Source organism: Clinocottus analis, unplaced genomic scaffold, assembly GCF_023055335.1.
Source record: "Clinocottus analis isolate CAN_PGR_092001 unplaced genomic scaffold, fCliAna1.0.p SCAF_11, whole genome shotgun sequence".
Taxonomy (NCBI): domain Eukaryota; kingdom Metazoa; phylum Chordata; class Actinopteri; order Perciformes; family Cottidae; genus Clinocottus; species Clinocottus analis.
Genome location: NW_027175832.1, coordinates 21,344,902 through 21,362,543, shown reverse-complemented (window position 1 = coordinate 21,362,543; position 17,642 = coordinate 21,344,902). Strand labels below are relative to the sequence as shown.

Sequence of the window (17,642 nt, the reverse complement as noted above, 5' to 3'; positions counted from 1 at the left end):
TTTACACTTTAGCATGTTAAGGGTGCTTCAGTTTATTGGGTATAAAATATTCTATATATATACAAAAACTATAATATTGATAATAGCAATGAAAACAACAACAATAAAAATGCTCAGTGCAACATTAATCATTTCTTTATTAATATTTAATAATGACAATAATGATGAAACTAACTAATAATTTAATAGTTTAGTCTCCTGAAGTTGGAGGTTTATTTTGAAAAAAGGAAATGGAGACATGTTGCTGGATGTTGAAACATTCTTCACGAATAGTTTGCTACTTTATATTAAACTAATATACGAATAAAAACAGTTTAATAAAATCTATAGAAGGATTCATGAAGCGAAGTAGTTGTGTGAAGTAGCTCTTTCATATGTATTTGTAGTTCTTTCATGTGTGTTTGTAGTTCTTTCATATATATTTGTAGTTCTTTCATATGTATTTGTAGTTCTTTCATATGTATTTGTAGTTCTTTCATATATATTTGTAGTTCTTTCATATATATTTGTAGTTCTTTCATACATATTTGTAGTTCTTTCATATGTATTTGTAGTTCTTTCATATGTATTTGTAGTTCTTTCATGTGTGTTTGTAGTTCTTTCATATATATTTGTAGTTCTTTCATATATATTTGTAGTTCTTTCATACATATTTGTAGTTCCTTCATATGTATTTGTAGTTCTTTCATGTGTGTTTGTAGTTCTTTCATATATATTTGTAGTTCTTTCATATGTATTTGTAGTTCTTTCATATGTATTTGTAGTTCTTTGACTTTAAACTGTGTCTGAAGGAGCTGCTGTCCTCCGGTCGGTCCAGAGTCTCTCCGCTCAGCTCCTGGATCGTCTTTAGAAGGAACTCCAACAAGGGCGACAACCGGAGAACCAGAGGGCCCCGGAGACCCTCCAAGGTCTGATGTCACACTGTCACACAGCAGGTCACGTGATCCGGTCCTGTTAGAAGCAGGTTTAAGTCACAGTCCTGTTAGTCCTTTAGATCGATCTGATGACACACTTCCTGTCTGAAGGTGAAACCTCACCGAGGGCTTCCTTCAGATTAATATTTATTATTAATTTAGACGTCATTATGATGTTATGGCCAAATGAATTGAACTGAATGCTCCACTGACAAGACATCTATCATCATATCAATCATTGATCCGCCCTCATTCTTCATGAAGGATCAATAACAGCCTGAAGTCCATGTGTCTCTGCAGCACGGCCTCCCAGGCCCTCCGGGCCCTCCGGGCCCCCGGGGGCCACCGGGTCCCCCGGCTCCCCTCCGGTCCCAGCAGGAGGAGAAGCTCCTCCAGGAGCTGCAGCTCAAACTGAGAGGTGAGCACTTCACCCTGTCAATCACCCTGTAGCCCCGCCCTAAAGCCTCCCCTGTCAATCACCCTGTAGCCCCGCCCTAAAGCCTCCCCTGTCAATCACCCTGTAGCCCCGCCCTAAAGCCTCCCCTGTCAATCACCCTGTAGCCCCGCCCTAAAGCCTCCCCTGTCAATCACCCTGTAGCCCCGCCCTAAAGCCTCCCCTGCCAATCACCCTGTAGCCCCGCCCTAAAGCCTCCCCTGTCAATCACCCTGTAGCCCCGCCCTAAAGCCTCCCCTGTCAATCACCCTGTAGCCCCGCCCTAAAGCCTTCCCTGTCAATCACCCTGTAGCCCCGCCCTAAAGCCTCCCCTGCCAATCACCCTGTAGCCCCGCCCTAAAGCCTCCCCTGCCAATCACCCTGTAGCCCCGCCCTAAAGCCTCCCCTGCCAATCACTCTGTAGCCCCGCCCTAAAGCCTTCCCTGTCAATCACCCTGTAGCCCCGCCCTAAAGCCTCCCCTGTCAATCACCCTGTAGCCCCGCCCTAAAGCCTCCCCTGCCAATCACCCTGTAGCCCCGCCCTAAAGCCTCCCCTGCCAATCACCCTGTAGCCCCGCCCTAAAGCCTCCCCTGTCAATCACCCTGTAGCCCCGCCCTAAAGCCTCCCCTGCCAATCACCCTGTAGCCCCGCCCTAAAGCCTCCCCTGCCAATCTGCATTGCATGAACATCTGTAATGAGACATGAACTCATGTTTACAACACGACTGAAACATCTCAAAGCAACAGACTGTGATGAATCCATGCTAGCAGTTTCCCCCTGCTTCCAGTCTTTGTGCTAAGCTAGGCTAACCCGTCTTGCAAAAGAAGAAAAGTATGTTTAGTTACTCGACACACTGTTCAGTGTTTCTGTCTGAAGGTTACACAAACACAGGTCTGTGTGTGTGTGTGTGTGTGTGTGTGTGTGTAAGGGTGTGTGTATGTAAGGGTGTGTGTGTGTGTATGTAAGGGTGTGTGTGTCTGTGTATGTGTGTGCGTGTGTGTGTGTGTATGTAAGGGTGTGTGTGTGTGTGTATGTAAGGGTGTGTGTGTGTGTCTGTGTGTAAGGGTGTGTTGGTGGGTCTGTGTGTATGTGTGTGTGTGTGTGTGTGTGTGTGTGTGTGTCTGTGTGTCTTTGTGTGTGTGTGTGTGTGCGTGTGTGCGTGTGTAAGGGTGTGTCGGTGTGTGTGTGTGTGTGTGTGTGTGTGTCTGTGTGTGTGTGGAGGCAGCCTGTCTGAGTCCTTAATAGGGGTAATTTGGTGGATGTGACTTGGCTCAGCAGAAGGATTCCTGACATTCCTGCTGACTGATGATGTGTCTCTGTTACTTTCTCTGTGCGTGTCTGTGTGTCTCTGTGTGTGTGTCTGTGTATGTGTGTGTGTCTGTGTGTGTGTGTGTGTGTGTGTGTGTGTGTGTGTGTGTGTGTGTGTGTGTTTGTGTGTGTGAGTGGGTCTGTGAGTGTGTCTGTCTGTGTGTGTGTGTGTGTGTGTGTGTGTGTGTGTGTGTGTGTGTGTGTGTGTGTGTGTGTGTTCATAGTTTACCGTTTGAATGTTTACTTTTTAGTGAATAAGACTTTATTTCACGATGTTGAAGATGAAGTCTTCATGGGACATGAACACGCCTCAGGCTGTTGACATGAGAGATGAAGATGAGCTGGTGGAAACAATCTTCATCATCATCATCTCATCATAGAAGTCTCAAAGGAGAAAAGTTTAAACATATTTGAGTAAATCAGGTTGAAAATTAAATATTCTGTCTCTCTCTCTCTCTCTCTCTCTCTCTCTGTCTCTCTCTCTCTCTCTCTCTCTCTCTCTCTCTCTCTCTCTCTCTCTCTCTCTCTCTCTCTCTGTCTCTCTCTCTCTCTCTCTCTCTCTCTCTCTCTCTCTCTCTCTCTCTCTCCTCTCTCTCAGGAGGAGTGTGTGTTCAGTGTGTTGCTCCTCCTCGTGTCTCCACCTCCTTTCTCACTCGCCTCCTGGAAGACGTCATCGTCCCCCGACGCAGCCTGCTGGAGCTGCAGCCCTTCAGCCAGGTACACACACACACACACACACACACACACACACACACACACACACACACAGGTACACACACAGGTACACACACAGGTACACACACACAGGTACACACACAAAGGGAGGCACACACACAGGTACACACACACAGGTACACACACACAAGTACACACACACAAGTACACACACACACACACAGGTACACACACACAGGTACACACACAGGTACACACACACACACAGGTACACACACACAGGTACACACACACACAGGTACACACACACAGGTACACACACACAAACACACACACACAAAAATTTAGCATTTAAAAAAAGTAAAATGGCTACAGAGTTGTATCAGTAACAAATGTATTTTCAAAACAGAAGAAACTGTGTGTGTACACACACAGGTACACACACAGGCCCACACACACACAGGTACACACATTCACACACACACACACACACACACACACACACACACACACACACACACACACACACACACACACACACAGGTAGGCACACACATAGGTACACACACACACACACCCTTGTGTTTGACCTTGATGTTTGACCTTCGACCCCTGCAGCCCTCCGACTCTGAGCTCCGCCTCCAGAGAGGGCGGAGCTTCAACAGCAGCAGCGGGCGCTTCACGGCCTCCGTCTCCGGGTTCTACCAGCTGACCGCCAGCCTGCTGATAGGTAAACGCCGGTCACGTGACTCAGCCGGCCAATGGCAGCGAGCCGTCGTTAACGCTGCGTCTTTTTGTGTCAGAGACGGGAGAGCGAGTCCAGCTGAGGCTCAGAGACAGCCTGAGGGCGGCCATCTGCATCCAGAGCCTCTGCCAGAGCAACCTGTGAGCATGCTGCTTCCTCCTCTTCCTCTCCTCCTCTTCCTCCTCTTCCATTCAATTCAGTTTATTTTGTTTATTTTCATAGTATACACATGTACATATAATGAGTAGTACACACATGTTCATATAATGAGTAGTACACACATGTACATATAATGAGTAGTATACACATGTACATATAATGAGTAGTACACACATGTACATATAATGAGTAGTACACACATGTACATATAATGAGTAGTACACACATGTACATATAATGAGTAGTACACACATGTATATATAATGAGTAGTAGACACATAGTACACGGCCCAGATAACCGGTCCATGAAGCAGAAGCAGCTAGAGAGGCCGCCATGGCAGGAGCAAAGGATTGTGGGTGTTTTAAATGGAGCCGTACCTGTATGTAACTGATCCTCTGAAAGGCGGGCATGCTAACCCCTGAACCACAGTCGCTTTAGTGCTGAGGGTACACACATGCTTCCTTTAAGGACGGCGTGACTGAAGTGTGTCCTTGTGTCCTCGTGTCCTTGTGTCCTCAGCTCTGTGGAGTCGGTGATGGGCGTCGGAGCGACTGGAGGAATGTTCAGCATCTTACTGACGGGAACTCTCTACCTTCAGGTACGACAGCACTGCCTGCTGATGATGTCATCACCAGACAGTGATGACATCATCACTGCCTGGTGATGACGTGTGAAGAGCAATAAAGCTGTTTATTTAAATATTAAAATGAAACATTGTTGCTGTTGTTGATTGATTCAAATAATCTATGATATATATATATATATATATATATATATATATATATATATATATGTGTTATATATATATATATATATGTTTTTATATATATATATATATATATATATATATATATATATATATATATATATATATATATATATATATATGTGTGTGTGTGTGTGTGTATGTTTGTATATATGTGTGCATGTCTGTGTGTGCAGGATGGAGAGTACGTGTCCGTGTTCCTGGATAACTCCAGCGGTTCCTCCGTCAGCGTTCTGCAGGACTCTCTGTTCTCTGGGATTCTGTTTGGAGTCTGAACTCTTCATCACCTGATGCTCTCCTCGTCATCCTCTTGTTACATCTTTGTTACATTTTATTTAATCTTTATATTCAGTTTGTCCTCTGAGGCTTTAATGATTGCATCATGTGACTTTCAAGTTCATATTTATTCTCTTGCTGTCATAAACAAGTTGTGAATATTTAAAATAATAAATCTGTTGCTGTCAGAACTTTCCATGAATGTACGTCCGGATAATAAACAGAGTTAAACTATTATTACATCAAGTTAAATCTGTAACACTTGTGTGTAGCCTAGCTTAGCACAATGACTGGGCGCAGAGGGAAACTGCTAGCCTAGCTAAACATCTCAGTTTTTTTTTTAATGTTTGGAGCATAAAATAAATGTATAAAATGTTAAGAGTACTGGGCCTCGTTCCTCTACCTGTATCTCTACCTTTACCTCTACCTGTATCTCTACTTGTATCTCTACCTTTACCTGTACCTCTACCTGTATCTCTACCTCTACTTGTATCTCTACCTTTACCTGTACCTCTACCTGTATCTCAACCTGTACCGCTACCTGTATCTCTACCTGTATCTGTACCTCTACCTGTATCTTTACCTGTACTTCTACCTGTATCTCTACCTGTATCTGTACCTCTACCTGTATCTTTACCTGTACTTCTACCTGTATCTCGATGTGCTGCCAACATTAACAATTCTAATTATTAACAAGCAGAGACACTAAAGTCTAAAGGTGAAAGCTAGCAGCTAACGGTGCTAACTTAATGTTATTAAATGTAGAACAATCTTTAATAATTAAAAGAGTAAACCAATTCACTTTAGATTTTAAGTGTTTATTAATCAAGATGGCGACACGTGAATCACGTCATAAGCGACAAGCAAAGCTTTATTATAATAATGAATTATTTGATATCGAGATTGTCAGCGGACCTCTTCCTTCTGTCGACAGCTAGTTTAGCCCTGATGCTAACTGTCTTTGTGCTAAGCTAGCAGTTTGCCCCAACTTTTAGTCTTCGTGCTAAGCTAAGCTAGCCGTTTCTTGCTACTTTCAGTCTTTGTGCTAAGCTAAGCTACTCATGTCTGGATCCTTAACGGACATCATGTTGAATCAGAGACAGAAAACATCAAAACAACAGAAGTACAAACTAAACGATACAATAAATGTGCAGTTCATCATCAGAGCTCAGCTTCTAATTCTGGAGTCTGGACAGCGAGCGACGTGCAGGGTTCACACGGGGAACGCTGAGCCATCCTCATCCGCCTCGGGCTCCCTCCCGATTGGACGAGGGAGCGTCAGGCGGCCGACCTCGGCCGGTAGCGGAAGCGTACGTCGGTGGCCGGCGGCAGGATCCCCAGTCCGGCTCTGCTGGAGTCCAGCGTGGCGCCGCTCTGCCCCTCCTCCAGCTGCAGCTCCATGTAGAGCAGCAGCAGGCTCAGGAACTGTTTGATCTCGTTGAGGGCGAAGTGTCGGCCGGGACAGCGAGACGACCCGGACCCGAACGGCATGAGGAAGCACTTCAGCCTCTGGCCGCCCTTAAAGAAGTCCGTCCTCTCTCGGCCGTCCTGCACGAAGCGGTCCAGCCGGAACGCCTGAGTAAACAACAACAACAACAACAACAACAACAACAACAGAGGAGGATGAGGGCTGTGAAAGCTTTAACACATGAAGCATAGACTTCTATACAACCAGAGGAGTCGCCCCCTGGTGGTCAGGAGAGAGAATGCAGCTTTAACACATGAAGCATAGACTTCTATACAACCAGAGGAGTCGCCCCCTGGTGGTCAGGAGAGAGAATGCAGCTTTAACACATGAAGCATAGACTTCTATACAACCAGAGGAGTCGCCCCCTGGTGGTCAGGAGAGAGAATGCAGCTTTAACACATGAAGCATAGACTGATTTAATTTACATGTCATTTAGCTGAGGCTTTCATCCAGAGAGACTCACAATAAGTTCATTCAGCCGTGTGAACAAACTCACTACAAAGTGCTGTAAGAGACATTCAGGTGCTACTAGAGTGCTGCTACTGCGCCACCTTCCTTTTTCAAGGTGAAGTTGGATTCACCATGGACTCACACTCCAGAGTGGGCGGAGTCAAAGGTGCTCGTACCTGAGGGTCCTCGTAGATCTCGGGGTCCATGTGCATAGTCTGAGGGTAGAGGGCGATGACGTCTCCTTTCCTGACGGCCACCGAGCGCTCCCCGTCCAGCCGCAGGCCGAAGTCCTCCTGAGCCACGCGGATGTTCATGGAGGCCGAGGACAGGCGCAGGCTCTCGTTGATGGCGCTTCCTGTGGGCGGAGGGCAGGCGTTGGTCTCGCTCCTCTGAACCGCATCAGAACAACGTTTGACTCACCCATATACACCAGCTTGTCCAACTGGTCGCGGTCGAGCCTCACGTCCCGGTCCCTGCTGAACTGGACCCTGCTCAGGCTCAGGACCTGCAGCAGCTCCTGGCGGACCACCTGCAGGGCCTCGGGGTGGCTCAGCAGGTGGTACAGGGCCCAGAAGGTGGCGGGGACCGTGTTCCCCACGGACGCCCACAGGATGGTCAGGTGATGGGCTGCGGAGGGTCAATATCACATTCTACATGCTCACTAATATGCTGAATATGACCAAATATGTGAACACAAACATCATGTTGTGTTTGAATATTGTGAATTATTGTTACTGTAGAGACTAAAGCATGTGATGTGTTTCATTATTGGTGTTGATGAAGTTAATAATCAGCGTCATGAAGTTGATAATTCAGCACTAAAATTCATGAGAAAACATCTGGATTCATTCTAGTTCATGACCAACGCTACATTTTACTAGATTACACCTGAACACACCATGAGAACATGATCATGAAACTTCAGCCAGTACTCATGTTCACTGAGCGGAGCCTGAACGCATCATCATGTACCTGAAGTGAACCTCCTGTTGGTTCTCTGTTAGCAGTGCTGCTAACATTACTAGCTCTACTCCTGCTGGTTCTCTGTTAGCAGTGCTGCTAACATTACTAGCTCTCCTCGTGCTGGTTCTCCGTTAGCAGTGCTGCTAACATTACTAGCTCTCCTCCTGCTGGTTCTCTGTTAGCAGTGCTGCTAACATTACTACCTCTCCTCTTGCTGGTTCTCTGTTAGCAGTGCTGCTAACATTACTAGCTCTACTCCTGCTGGTTCTCCGTTAGCAGTGCTGCTAACATTACTAGCTCTCCTCCTGCTGGTTCTCTGTTAGCAGTGCTGCTAACATTACTACCTCTCCTCCTGCTGGTTCTCTGTTAGCAGTGCTGCTAACATTACTAGCTCTACTCCTGCTGGTTCTCTGTTAGCAGTGCTGCTAACATTACTACCTCTCCTCCTGCTGGTTCTCTGTTAGTGATGCTGCTAACATTGCTAGCTCTTCCTGTTGGTTCTCTGTTAGCAGTGCTGCTAACATTACTAGCTCTCCTCCTGCTGGTTCTCTGTTAGTGATGCTGCTAACATTGCTAGCTCTTCCTGTTGGTTCTCTGTTAGCGGTGCTGCTAACGTTACTAGCTCTCCTCCTGCCGCTCTAAACGCTTCCTGACCACGGCCACTGCAGAGACAGGAAGTGTGTGCCGATACTTGCGGGTGTGGAGGGTGAAAGCGTGTAAAGTGTACCTCCTTTGTCGACGTCCTTCAGAGCCTCGTACTGGTCGAGCAGCTCCGATCGCGTCCTGATGAACAGCGAGGTGTCGGACCAGGACGACAGTTTGTGCGGCAGGAAGTAGTCGATCAGCTTGTCCCGGGTGGCCTTGGTCCGCCCCAGCAGCCAGATGGGGATCTGAGCGATGAGCAGCGGGAACATAGCGTCGAACCGGCCGAAGTCCCGCCTCAGCCGGCTCATGCCGGCGTGCCGGCTGCCGGTCGCCGGCCGGCCGAACATGGTGAGGAAGGTGGCCTCGAACATGACGGCGTCGCAGAACTCGTACACGCTGACGCTCGTCCAGCCCTCTTCCTGCAGGTGGTCCTGACGGAGCACCAGCATGAGGTTACCCATCATGCTCTCTGTCAGCGCCGAGAGCTCGTCCCCCTGCAGGAGCTTGTAGCAGCGGTGGATCTGCTCGTGCATGCCGGGGTACTGCCCCCCGAGGACGGGCGGGTAGCCGAAGGTATCGGGCGCCACCTTGTCCGAAAACTCGTGGAAGTCCAGCTGGCGACCGTGTCTGGTGATGCTGGGGTACAGCAGCGGGTCCATGATGAAGGTCATGTATTTACCTGCAGAACCGTGCAAGACGGGGATCACGCTCATGCTGACCAGAGTTCCAGGACTTTAAACCAAATGTTCATGACCAAACATTGTGAAAAAACATGGACCCTGCGTAACGCAGTGTTCACACTAGCTGACCTGTGGATCTACACGACTTTACACCAAGTGCCCATGAGCAAACATGGTGTGAAATGTGTGTGTAAACAGTAAAAGTGATAAAATGTAGTATTTAAACTAACAATGAGGATTCAAAGCATACAGTAAACCTTAAATGACTCAAATGAATGAGAGACAATAGTTTGATTAAAAGAATAAACATTTATATAGATGCCTGTATGTATGCTGCTGATATGTTGAGCCTCTTTCTTTTAAAAGCAGATTCATCATTTCACACTAAATGAACACATGAACAACAACACATGTACATGTTCCAGGTTCTCCGTGGGCGTAACAACCAGTAACAACCAGTAACAGCCAGTAACAACCAGTAACAACCCGTAACAACCAGTAACAACCAGTACAGACCGGCGGCGCCACCAACCTGCAATCTGCACGGTGAACACGTCCCCGAACTTCTGCTTCTGCTCGTCCAGGAACTTGTGGGCGTCTCGTCTGAACTCCAGCGCTTTGCCCAGGAACGGGATCCAGCCCACGATGAGCGGAGGCTCCCCGTCCCGCCTGCAGCCAGCACACGTTGTGTCTGGTCACATGACCACGCAGTCCAATAGAAGCGCACTTCACGTACGAATGATCCTGATGCGTTCAGTGGATTTAATGGTGTTAAACTACGACTTGGGGGCGTGTCTAATCCCATGACCGATCAACAGGGAGGGGGCGTGTCTAATCCCATGATTGATGAACAGGGAGGGGGCGTGTCTAATCCCATGATTGATGAACAGGGAGGAGGCGTGTCTAATCCCATGACTGATGAACAGGAAGGGGGCGTGTCTAATCCCATGATTGATGAACAGGAAGGGGGCGTGTCTAATCCCCCTTCCCTACCTCCCTCCCTCACTTCCTGTCTCCCAATCTACCTCACTTCCTGTCTTCCTACCTCCCTCCCTCCCTCACTTCCTGTCTCCCTACCTTCTTCCTACCCATCCCCCTCCATTCCTCTGTGTGTGTGTTTGGGGGCGGAGTCACAAAGTCATAAAAGAGTCACATCAGTGTTTGTTCCTTTAGATCAGAACAATCTCTCTGACCTTTGTACTACTGTAGCAGTATAAAGTACTTTGTGTAGCAGTACGAAGTACTACTGTAGCAGTATAAAGTACGAGTGTAGCAGTATAAAACACTAGTTTAGCAGTATAAAGTACGAGTGTAGCAGTACAAAGTACTATGTGTCGCAGTACAAAGTACTACGTGTAGCAGTATCAAGTACTCGTGGAGGTACCTGGTCCTGGAGCGCTGCGCGCGCAGCAGCAGCAGCAGCAGCAGCAGCGCGAGCCCCATCAGCAGCAGCGGGAACATGTTTGTTGACTTCTGTCTGGTCGCGAGCGTCTCACTGCAACACTGCGTCAATGAATACACGCGCACACGCACCACATCCGGTCCCGGCCTTCAGAATAAGATCCCTCGAGTTTGATGAGTAAAGTGTTTCATGTCCAAACATCCAGAGCATTGTTGCTTTCACTCACAGAAACTAACCACTGGACTACACACATTAATGAATAAACATGTAGTATTAATATTTACTAAGTACTATTTAATAGTTTATTGCCAGGTCAATGATCCTATTGACGCTTCTTCAGCTCAGACAAACTTCTTAAAGTCGTAAACACTTTAAATATTCACATAAAGTAGAACATCATTCAACAATTCACTATAAAAAACATTCATACGTTTTCCAATGAATCAGTAAAGTTTGTCACTTCTCTGCTCGTCTTTAAAGATCAGAGACATTTATTATCGTGTTTACTAAACTGTTTGTGTTGTTGTTGTTGTTGTGTATCTTTGCTTATTATGACTTCTCCTGAATAGTAACACACAAAACATGAAGGAGGAACAATGAACTTTATTATTCTCTCAACACACTTTATTGAGTAAGAAACAGAAGACTGAGGAAGAGGAGGAGCAAGAGGAGGAAGAAGATCAGGAGGAGAAAGAAGATCAGGAGGAGCAGGAGGAAGAGGAGAAAGAAGATCAGGAGAAGAAAGAAGATCAGGAGGAGCAGGAGGAAGAGGGGATTTAGGGATTAACTCATATACCATGATTTCAATAGAAAATCAGAAAATAATAAAAAAAATAAAAAGACATCTGACTAATTCCACTTGAAGAAAACCTGAGTTCAGATGAGTTCATAGTGATTAAATATTAAGACGTTTAATAATGTTACAGCTCAAAAAACAACAAACTGTTTACCCCAACAACAAGACGCCATCTTAGATTTTAGTTTAAAGCAGAGACATGTAACTACGGTACTATGAGTTCTGCAGTTACATAATGTAACTACGGTACTATGAGTTCTACAGTTACATAATGTAACTACGGTACTATGAGTTCTGCAGTTACATAATGTAACTACGGTACTATGAGTTCTGCAGTTACATAATGTAACTACGGTACTATGAGTTCTGCAGTTACATAATGTAACTACGGTACTATGAGTTCTGCAGTTACATAATGTAACTACAGTTCTACGAGTTCTGCAGTTACATAATGTAACTATGGTATTACGAGTTCTGCAGTTACATAATGTAACTGCACCAGGAACTCACTGGTGGACAAACAACAGCATCACATCAGGACAGTAGAGATCTCAGAGGAAACACCAACAAAAGAAAATTATGAGAAGAAAATCTTCACATGATTTACTTCTCCTGTAAAATAAATAACAATAAGCCAGTTTATTTTGTATTCGAGAAGACATCAAAAATAATTAAATAAATAAATAATAAATAGTTTCATTGAAAATAGTTCTGAAGCTCAGACCGTCAGCTGCTTTGAAAAACATCAACCTCAGATTAAACTTTGCAAAATGCTCAGAAAACGTCAGCCGTCCAGCTTCTGATGTAAAGACAACAAGGAGAAACGTTCAGCGTAAAGACATCCACACAAGAAGACCCCCGTCCTAAAAGCTCACGACCTCTGACCTCTGACCCTTCTGTCAGTGTGAGAGGAACAAGGAATCAGACCTGCAACCTAATTCTCAAATCAACTTCAGCGACCAATCGTGAGGCGTCAAATAGTCCAAGCAGGATTTCTAGTCAAGAAAGATGTTAAATTTAACCTCCTGTGAATTTATTACATAGTGGAGCTCGTTAGTGAACTTCACATTAAACACATTCCAGCAGAGAACAGCGTGGGGTAGATAGAGAACATCTCTGCAGCTAACGGGTAACGAGTTAGCGGTTAGCTTACAGGTAACGAACTCACTGTTTAGTGAAACCAATCAGCTAGGTGGTGAAAGACGACCCAGGCCATGAAGCGGCCGACAGAGCCATGAAGCGGCCGACAGAGCCATGAAGCGGCCGACAGAGCATTGGGCATTCGACTGACCGACGAGAACACAGAGGAACCGAAGCAGCAGCCGGTTCCGCCTCAGAGGAAGAGAAGGCGCGTTTGAAACACTCGTTCTGCTGATCAGATGATGAGGGGGAAAAGGCCGAAGGGAGAGACATCCTGTGCTCTTGTTCATGTCGCTGAAGGGCACTTCCTGTCCGTTAAGACAATTGGTTTGGAACAGATGACCCGTTGACAGAGAGAACGTGTTCTCACAGAAACCTCAAACTGAAACCTCAAAGCGTTAAAGTGCTGTCCGTCCAGTTTCCACACTCACTGCTGGAGGTTTGGGTTTCGTCTCTCCAGCTGAGACGGACAGCGGTGACATTTGGCAGCTGGTGGGTTCTGGTTCTTTGGCGGAGGGCTACCAGTAGAAGGAGCGGGAGAGGAAGTTGGTTGCGGTTCCCAGCCAGCCGTTCCCGTCCTGGCCGGATCCCACGCGGCTCATGGCCTTGTCGGGCTCCTGAGACGGACTCTCTTCCTCCGGCAAGTAGTCCGGCAGGTCCACGTTCTGCTCCGCCTCCACTGAGCCGTCCTCCGCCAGCGGGATCAGAACCTGCAGACGACAACCTTTGTTGATCTGTTGCTGATGGAGTCCCACAGGGTACCCTGCTGGGTCCTCTGGTGGTTCTCTACCGAGCTCTCAGTACAGCAAAGAGCTTCTTCACTGGTGATATGTCGCTTAGCAAAAGATGAACGATCTTTACGACCAATAAAAAGCCTGAAACTTATCTGGGACTTTTAAAATGACTTCCTAGATTAGAGATAAATATTTCGCTGACAAGTTCAGAAAATAATTCTTCCCTCTAAAATGCCCATAAACATTTATGTAGTCTTCAAAATGTCTGTTTATCTGCATACACCTACAGTATTGTGTGTAACAACCCATTTATGAAGTGCTGGTTGATCATGACGTTACGCACAGAGTCCTGAATCTATTTTAAAGGTTCATAAATGTAAACAGACAAATCAAACCCGACCTCCTCTCCGCTCTCTGCTTTCAGCACCTGCTGAGCCGTCATCACCTGCGTGGACGCGATGGCAGACGCCAGAGCCTGAAACACAAGTACTGACGCTTTAATTCATTCATTAGCTCCACTTCCTCTGTTGTCTCCACTGCGTTTATTTCACAGCTGAAGGTGTTTAAATGTATTTAATGAGCTAAATATGATGCATGAATACGTCATGTGAACATAACGACACATGAAGCTGCAGCTGAAATGATCTTTGAGGTCAGAAGTTAAGTCAACAGATGCATCTGGAGAGCAGAAGAAAACTCATTCTGAAGCTCGTAGGCCGAATAGTTCAGAGCTTCATTCAACCGTTTGCATGTCATTGGTTTATACCATCTAGAAGTCTTTAAGTCACTGGTTCTCAAACGGTTTTGTCACACTACAACAAAGATGGAACAAAGGAGGCTCACCTCGGCCTTCAGGTCCGACCGGACCCGGACGATGCATCTCTTCAGGCTCATCTGGAAGGTGAAGCTGATGACGCCTCGGATCCTCAGCAGGGCCTCCTCACACTGGCCTCTCCGGCTCTGATGGATGAACACATCGATAAATGAATGGAGGAATACATCAATGAATACATGAATGGACAGATGGATGAAGGCTGGCTCACATAGTCGTCCAGCCCCTCGATGTGCAGCACCAGGGTCTTGGCCCTCTTGTTGCTGGTCCCCATGAAGAACTGGGCCCTCCGGCGGCTGCTGACGGCCTCCTCCGGCTCAGAGCCGCCGCTGGAGGCCTGAAGAACCTCGTAGACCTCAGAGGCCAAGAGGCGGGTCTCTCCGGGGGTCGTGGACCTGGAGGAGAGAACCAGAGGAGAGAACCCTTGTTATGAAGGAACATGAAGGAACACGAAGGAACATGTTCTGGACCTCTGAAGACGTCTTCTTGGGTTCATGTTCTGGACCAATTTATCGGAACGGTTTTATTGATTATGTAAAGAACTCAGTGGCCCAGTGGAGAGGCTCATCTGTGCGTGGGCCTCTGGAGGCTCACCTGTGCGTGAAGCTCTGGAGGCTCACCTGTGCGTGACGCTCTGGAGGCTCACCTGTGCGTGACGCTCTGGAGGCTCAGCAGCATCCCCAGCTCCCCCTTCAGCTTCTCCTGGTTGGCTCGGCATTCTGCCAGGTACCGGATCGCCTGGGACCAAACAACCAATCACAGTAAGACCGCTGACGGCTGGAGGCGGAGCCACTGAGGTGTCTGCGGGTGCCGGGGCGGCTCACCAGGAGGGCGGAGTAGACCACCTGAGGGTTGGGGTGGTCCAGGAACAGGATGAGTCCCGGCAGGCAGCCCTGGTCCTGGACGATGGCCCTGCGGTTCATGGGGTCTGCCGCCAGATCCCTCAGCTGGTTGACCACGAGCAGGGCGTCCGGCTCCGCACTCATGGCGCTGCTCACGGACCCACGTACCGAGCAACGGGGGACGGCTGCAACGACACATCACAGCTGAGTACAGCCTGAGCGTTCTTGGTCCACAGGGTAGCAGGTCTCCACTGGATCGGTCTGGTGGAGACCTGTAGAGACCAGTCTCTACCTCACATTAGTATAATATAATAATAATTAACATCAGTATTATTATCGTTATTGACATCATTATTATAATGAACATTATCATTATTAACGTGATTATTTTAATTATTGACATCATTATTAACATTATTATCATTATGAATGAAGCCTAACCGCGTCACGTGACAACATGGCCAACGGGACCCGTTAACGCGGCTACGGGGAGCGAGAGGCGCCGCCGCCCCAGCCCGCTCCCCCAGCCCGCTCCTCGGATTACAACAGCCGGGAGAGCTCACCTGTCGACCTGCCTGTCCGCGAGCTTTTCTTCCCGCGCGACACGCAGCTGCAGGCGGACACGTGACCAAACTACGGACGTTTGTGGAGTAAACAAACGCTGCGACGCTTCCTGCGGGAAGCACTTCCTGCTGGAAAGCGACCGGCGAACCACGTGCCAAGATGCAGGCCCGTGATTGGACGGATAGCCACGTGTCAATCATGCAGGCTCATGATTGGACAGCTAGACACGTGCCAATATGCAGGCCCGTGATTGGACGGCGAGCCTGCCTCCTGATCCCGCTGACCAATGAGCTGGCCACGCCCTGGAGCTGCTCTGTCTGACGCAAGATCAGTTTGACTTCCTGGAACCAAAACGACAGGACACGTGTTCTCTGTCTCCATGTTCTGCTCCTTCATGCTGCTGTTCATCACAAGTGTTAATACAGTAGAAACAGAGTACTCAGCCGCTAAAAGAATCAGTAGCAGTTTAAGTACTCAACATCTAGTAATTATATAGTAATTTGTACTGTATTACATCTCAGAAAATGAATAAAAAAGATGTATATTAAATTCTGTCCAGCAGGGGCAGCACTAGAATCTACAGTAGACAATTAGCTGATGATCCTCCACACAGCAGACTTGAGCTTCTGGTCCCAACACACAGTAATCCAGAGGAAAAACAACATGTGCTGGTGAGCCAGATAAAATATAATATCATGAGCCATCATTGAAGGGTTCAATGGAGCTTGAGTCTGTGATTCTGGAGAAAGATTATTGATATTTGAAGCCCACATCCATCATCTCACTGCAGACATGAACCACTCTCTGGCTAAAGAACTCTTTAACCTACGGACAGTTCTGCTCTAATCAATCATCTGTATTGCTCATCTCTTCTTCTGCATGTTCTCTTCCTCCTCAGAGTGTAAAGGAGAAGACACAGTGACCCAGTCAACAAGAGATGTCTGAAGGACAGACCGTTACACTCCACTGTTCCTTTGAGTTGACAAGAGCAAGTCCCACTTTGTTCTGGTACAAACAAGAAGTCAATGATTTCCCAAAGTACATGCTGAGATGTTTCTCAAATACAGTACATAAAGCTCCAGAACACATCTGATGCTCCGGTGGTTCTCAAATGGTGGTACGTGAGCTTTTCATTAAATATATTTAAAATGAGTATCCAATAAAAAATCCTTTAAAAATAGTTATTTAATAAATATTCAATGAAGGATAAGCGTAAGGTCATAAACATAATTGTATATATTCTATATTAAGTCAGACACTGATGGCACGGCCAAACAAAAATGCTTTGCACGGGTCAGGGAGTTCTCAACCTGAAAGATATTTCACAGGGCTTTGTCACTGGAACAAGGTTCAGCTGCTTCAGTCAACAAGACATCAGTTCCTCTGAAGATCCAGAAGCTCCATCTGTCAGACTCTGCTGTGTACTACTGTGCTCTGAGGCCCACAGTAACAGGAAACATAACAACGCTGTTCAAAAAACAACTCTTCCTCCTCGACTAAGGGTGTGTTGGTCGGGTTCAGGAGTTGCTCAAAGTGCTTCTTTTAACACTCGACAATTTCTCCAGTCTAGGTCCGTAATTCTCCTCTGCTGAAAACAGTTTGAGACAGGCTAACAAGACATAGTGGCTCAGATCTGATGAAAAGACCACAAAGTCATCATAGAACTTTGGCTGAGGAGGTTCTGTTACCATGTACCCTCATGGACCGCTCTATGTTCCAACATGTTGTTTGTTACAGACAATCCAAGACAGCACACAAGTCCAACAAGGAAGGACCACTGGGGTCCACAGGTGACCATCCATTCCTCCAAATGACGGACCTCTAGGTTTCTTTATTGTTGCCCACATG

The 17,642-nt window shown here is 46.9% G+C and overlaps 4 protein-coding genes across 4 annotated transcripts in view; 2 read left to right on the top strand and 2 right to left on the bottom strand.

Moving 5' to 3' along the window:
• si:ch1073-184j22.1 (erythroferrone) overlaps positions 1-6,012 on the top strand; it is a 6,630-nt gene extending 618 nt beyond the window's left edge. Inside the window, exons 2-8 of the mRNA XM_068571449.1 lie at positions 792-908; positions 1,215-1,332; positions 3,255-3,373; positions 3,950-4,061; positions 4,135-4,216; positions 4,756-4,834; positions 5,179-6,012. Coding sequence (XP_068427550.1) covers positions 792-908; positions 1,215-1,332; positions 3,255-3,373; positions 3,950-4,061; positions 4,135-4,216; positions 4,756-4,834; positions 5,179-5,277 — 726 coding nt within the window. The 3' untranslated portion in view covers positions 5,278-6,012. The remainder of the gene's footprint in view (positions 1-791; positions 909-1,214; positions 1,333-3,254; positions 3,374-3,949; positions 4,062-4,134; positions 4,217-4,755; positions 4,835-5,178) is intronic.
• A 63-nt stretch (positions 6,013-6,075) lies between these two features.
• Positions 6,076-10,980, bottom strand: cyp7b1 (cytochrome P450, family 7, subfamily B, polypeptide 1). The gene is made up of 6 exons (XM_068571448.1): positions 10,869-10,980; positions 10,017-10,153; positions 8,887-9,483; positions 7,617-7,823; positions 7,373-7,551; positions 6,076-6,853 (listed from the first exon to the last, which is right to left on the bottom strand). Exons 1-6 carry the CDS (start codon positions 10,943-10,945, stop codon positions 6,557-6,559), a joined length of 1,494 nt encoding a protein of 497 aa, XP_068427549.1. The 5' UTR covers positions 10,946-10,980; the 3' UTR covers positions 6,076-6,556.
• Positions 10,981-11,523: 543 nt separating this feature from the next.
• Positions 11,524-15,906, bottom strand: LOC137781344 (armadillo repeat-containing protein 1-like). The gene is made up of 7 exons (XM_068570060.1): positions 15,794-15,906; positions 15,213-15,415; positions 15,035-15,126; positions 14,600-14,783; positions 14,400-14,516; positions 13,957-14,031; positions 11,524-13,532 (listed from the first exon to the last, which is right to left on the bottom strand). The coding sequence occupies exons 2-7, from the start codon at positions 15,372-15,374 to the stop codon at positions 13,341-13,343; spliced, it is 822 nt and encodes a 273-aa protein (XP_068426161.1). The 5' UTR covers positions 15,375-15,415; positions 15,794-15,906; the 3' UTR covers positions 11,524-13,340.
• On the top strand, positions 15,373-17,294 carry LOC137803134 (IgV_TCR_alpha and Ig domain-containing protein). Its single transcript, XM_068601429.1, is given in 4 exon segments — positions 15,373-15,394; positions 16,693-16,735; positions 16,737-16,846; positions 17,143-17,294. Coding segments are annotated over 4 exon segments (327 nt in total).
• The last annotated feature ends 348 nt before the right edge of the window (positions 17,295-17,642 follow it).

Bases quoted from the DNA above. Each gene is read 5' to 3' on its own strand.
- LOC137781344 (XM_068570060.1), bottom strand. From the start codon at position 15,374: ATGAGTGCGGAGCCGGACGCCCTGCTCGTGGTCAACCAGCTGAGGGAT. The intron at 14,517-14,599 runs GTGAGCCAGCCT...TTCATCCATCAG, and splicing joins TCGAGGGGCTGGACGACTAT to AGCCGGAGAGGCCAGTGTGA. The intron at 14,032-14,399 runs GTGAGCCTCCTT...CTTGTGTTTCAG, and splicing joins GGTCGGACCTGAAGGCCGAG to GCTCTGGCGTCTGCCATCGC.
- cyp7b1 (XM_068571448.1), bottom strand. From the start codon at position 10,945: ATGTTCCCGCTGCTGCTGATGGGGCTCGCGCTGCTGCTGCTGCTGCTG. The intron at 9,484-10,016 runs GTTGGTGGCGCC...ACGGTTCTGCAG, and splicing joins GTTCACCGTGCAGATTGCAG to GTAAATACATGACCTTCATC. The intron at 7,552-7,616 runs GTGAGTCAAACG...CTCCGCCCACAG, and splicing joins GGACAAGCTGGTGTATATGG to GAAGCGCCATCAACGAGAGC.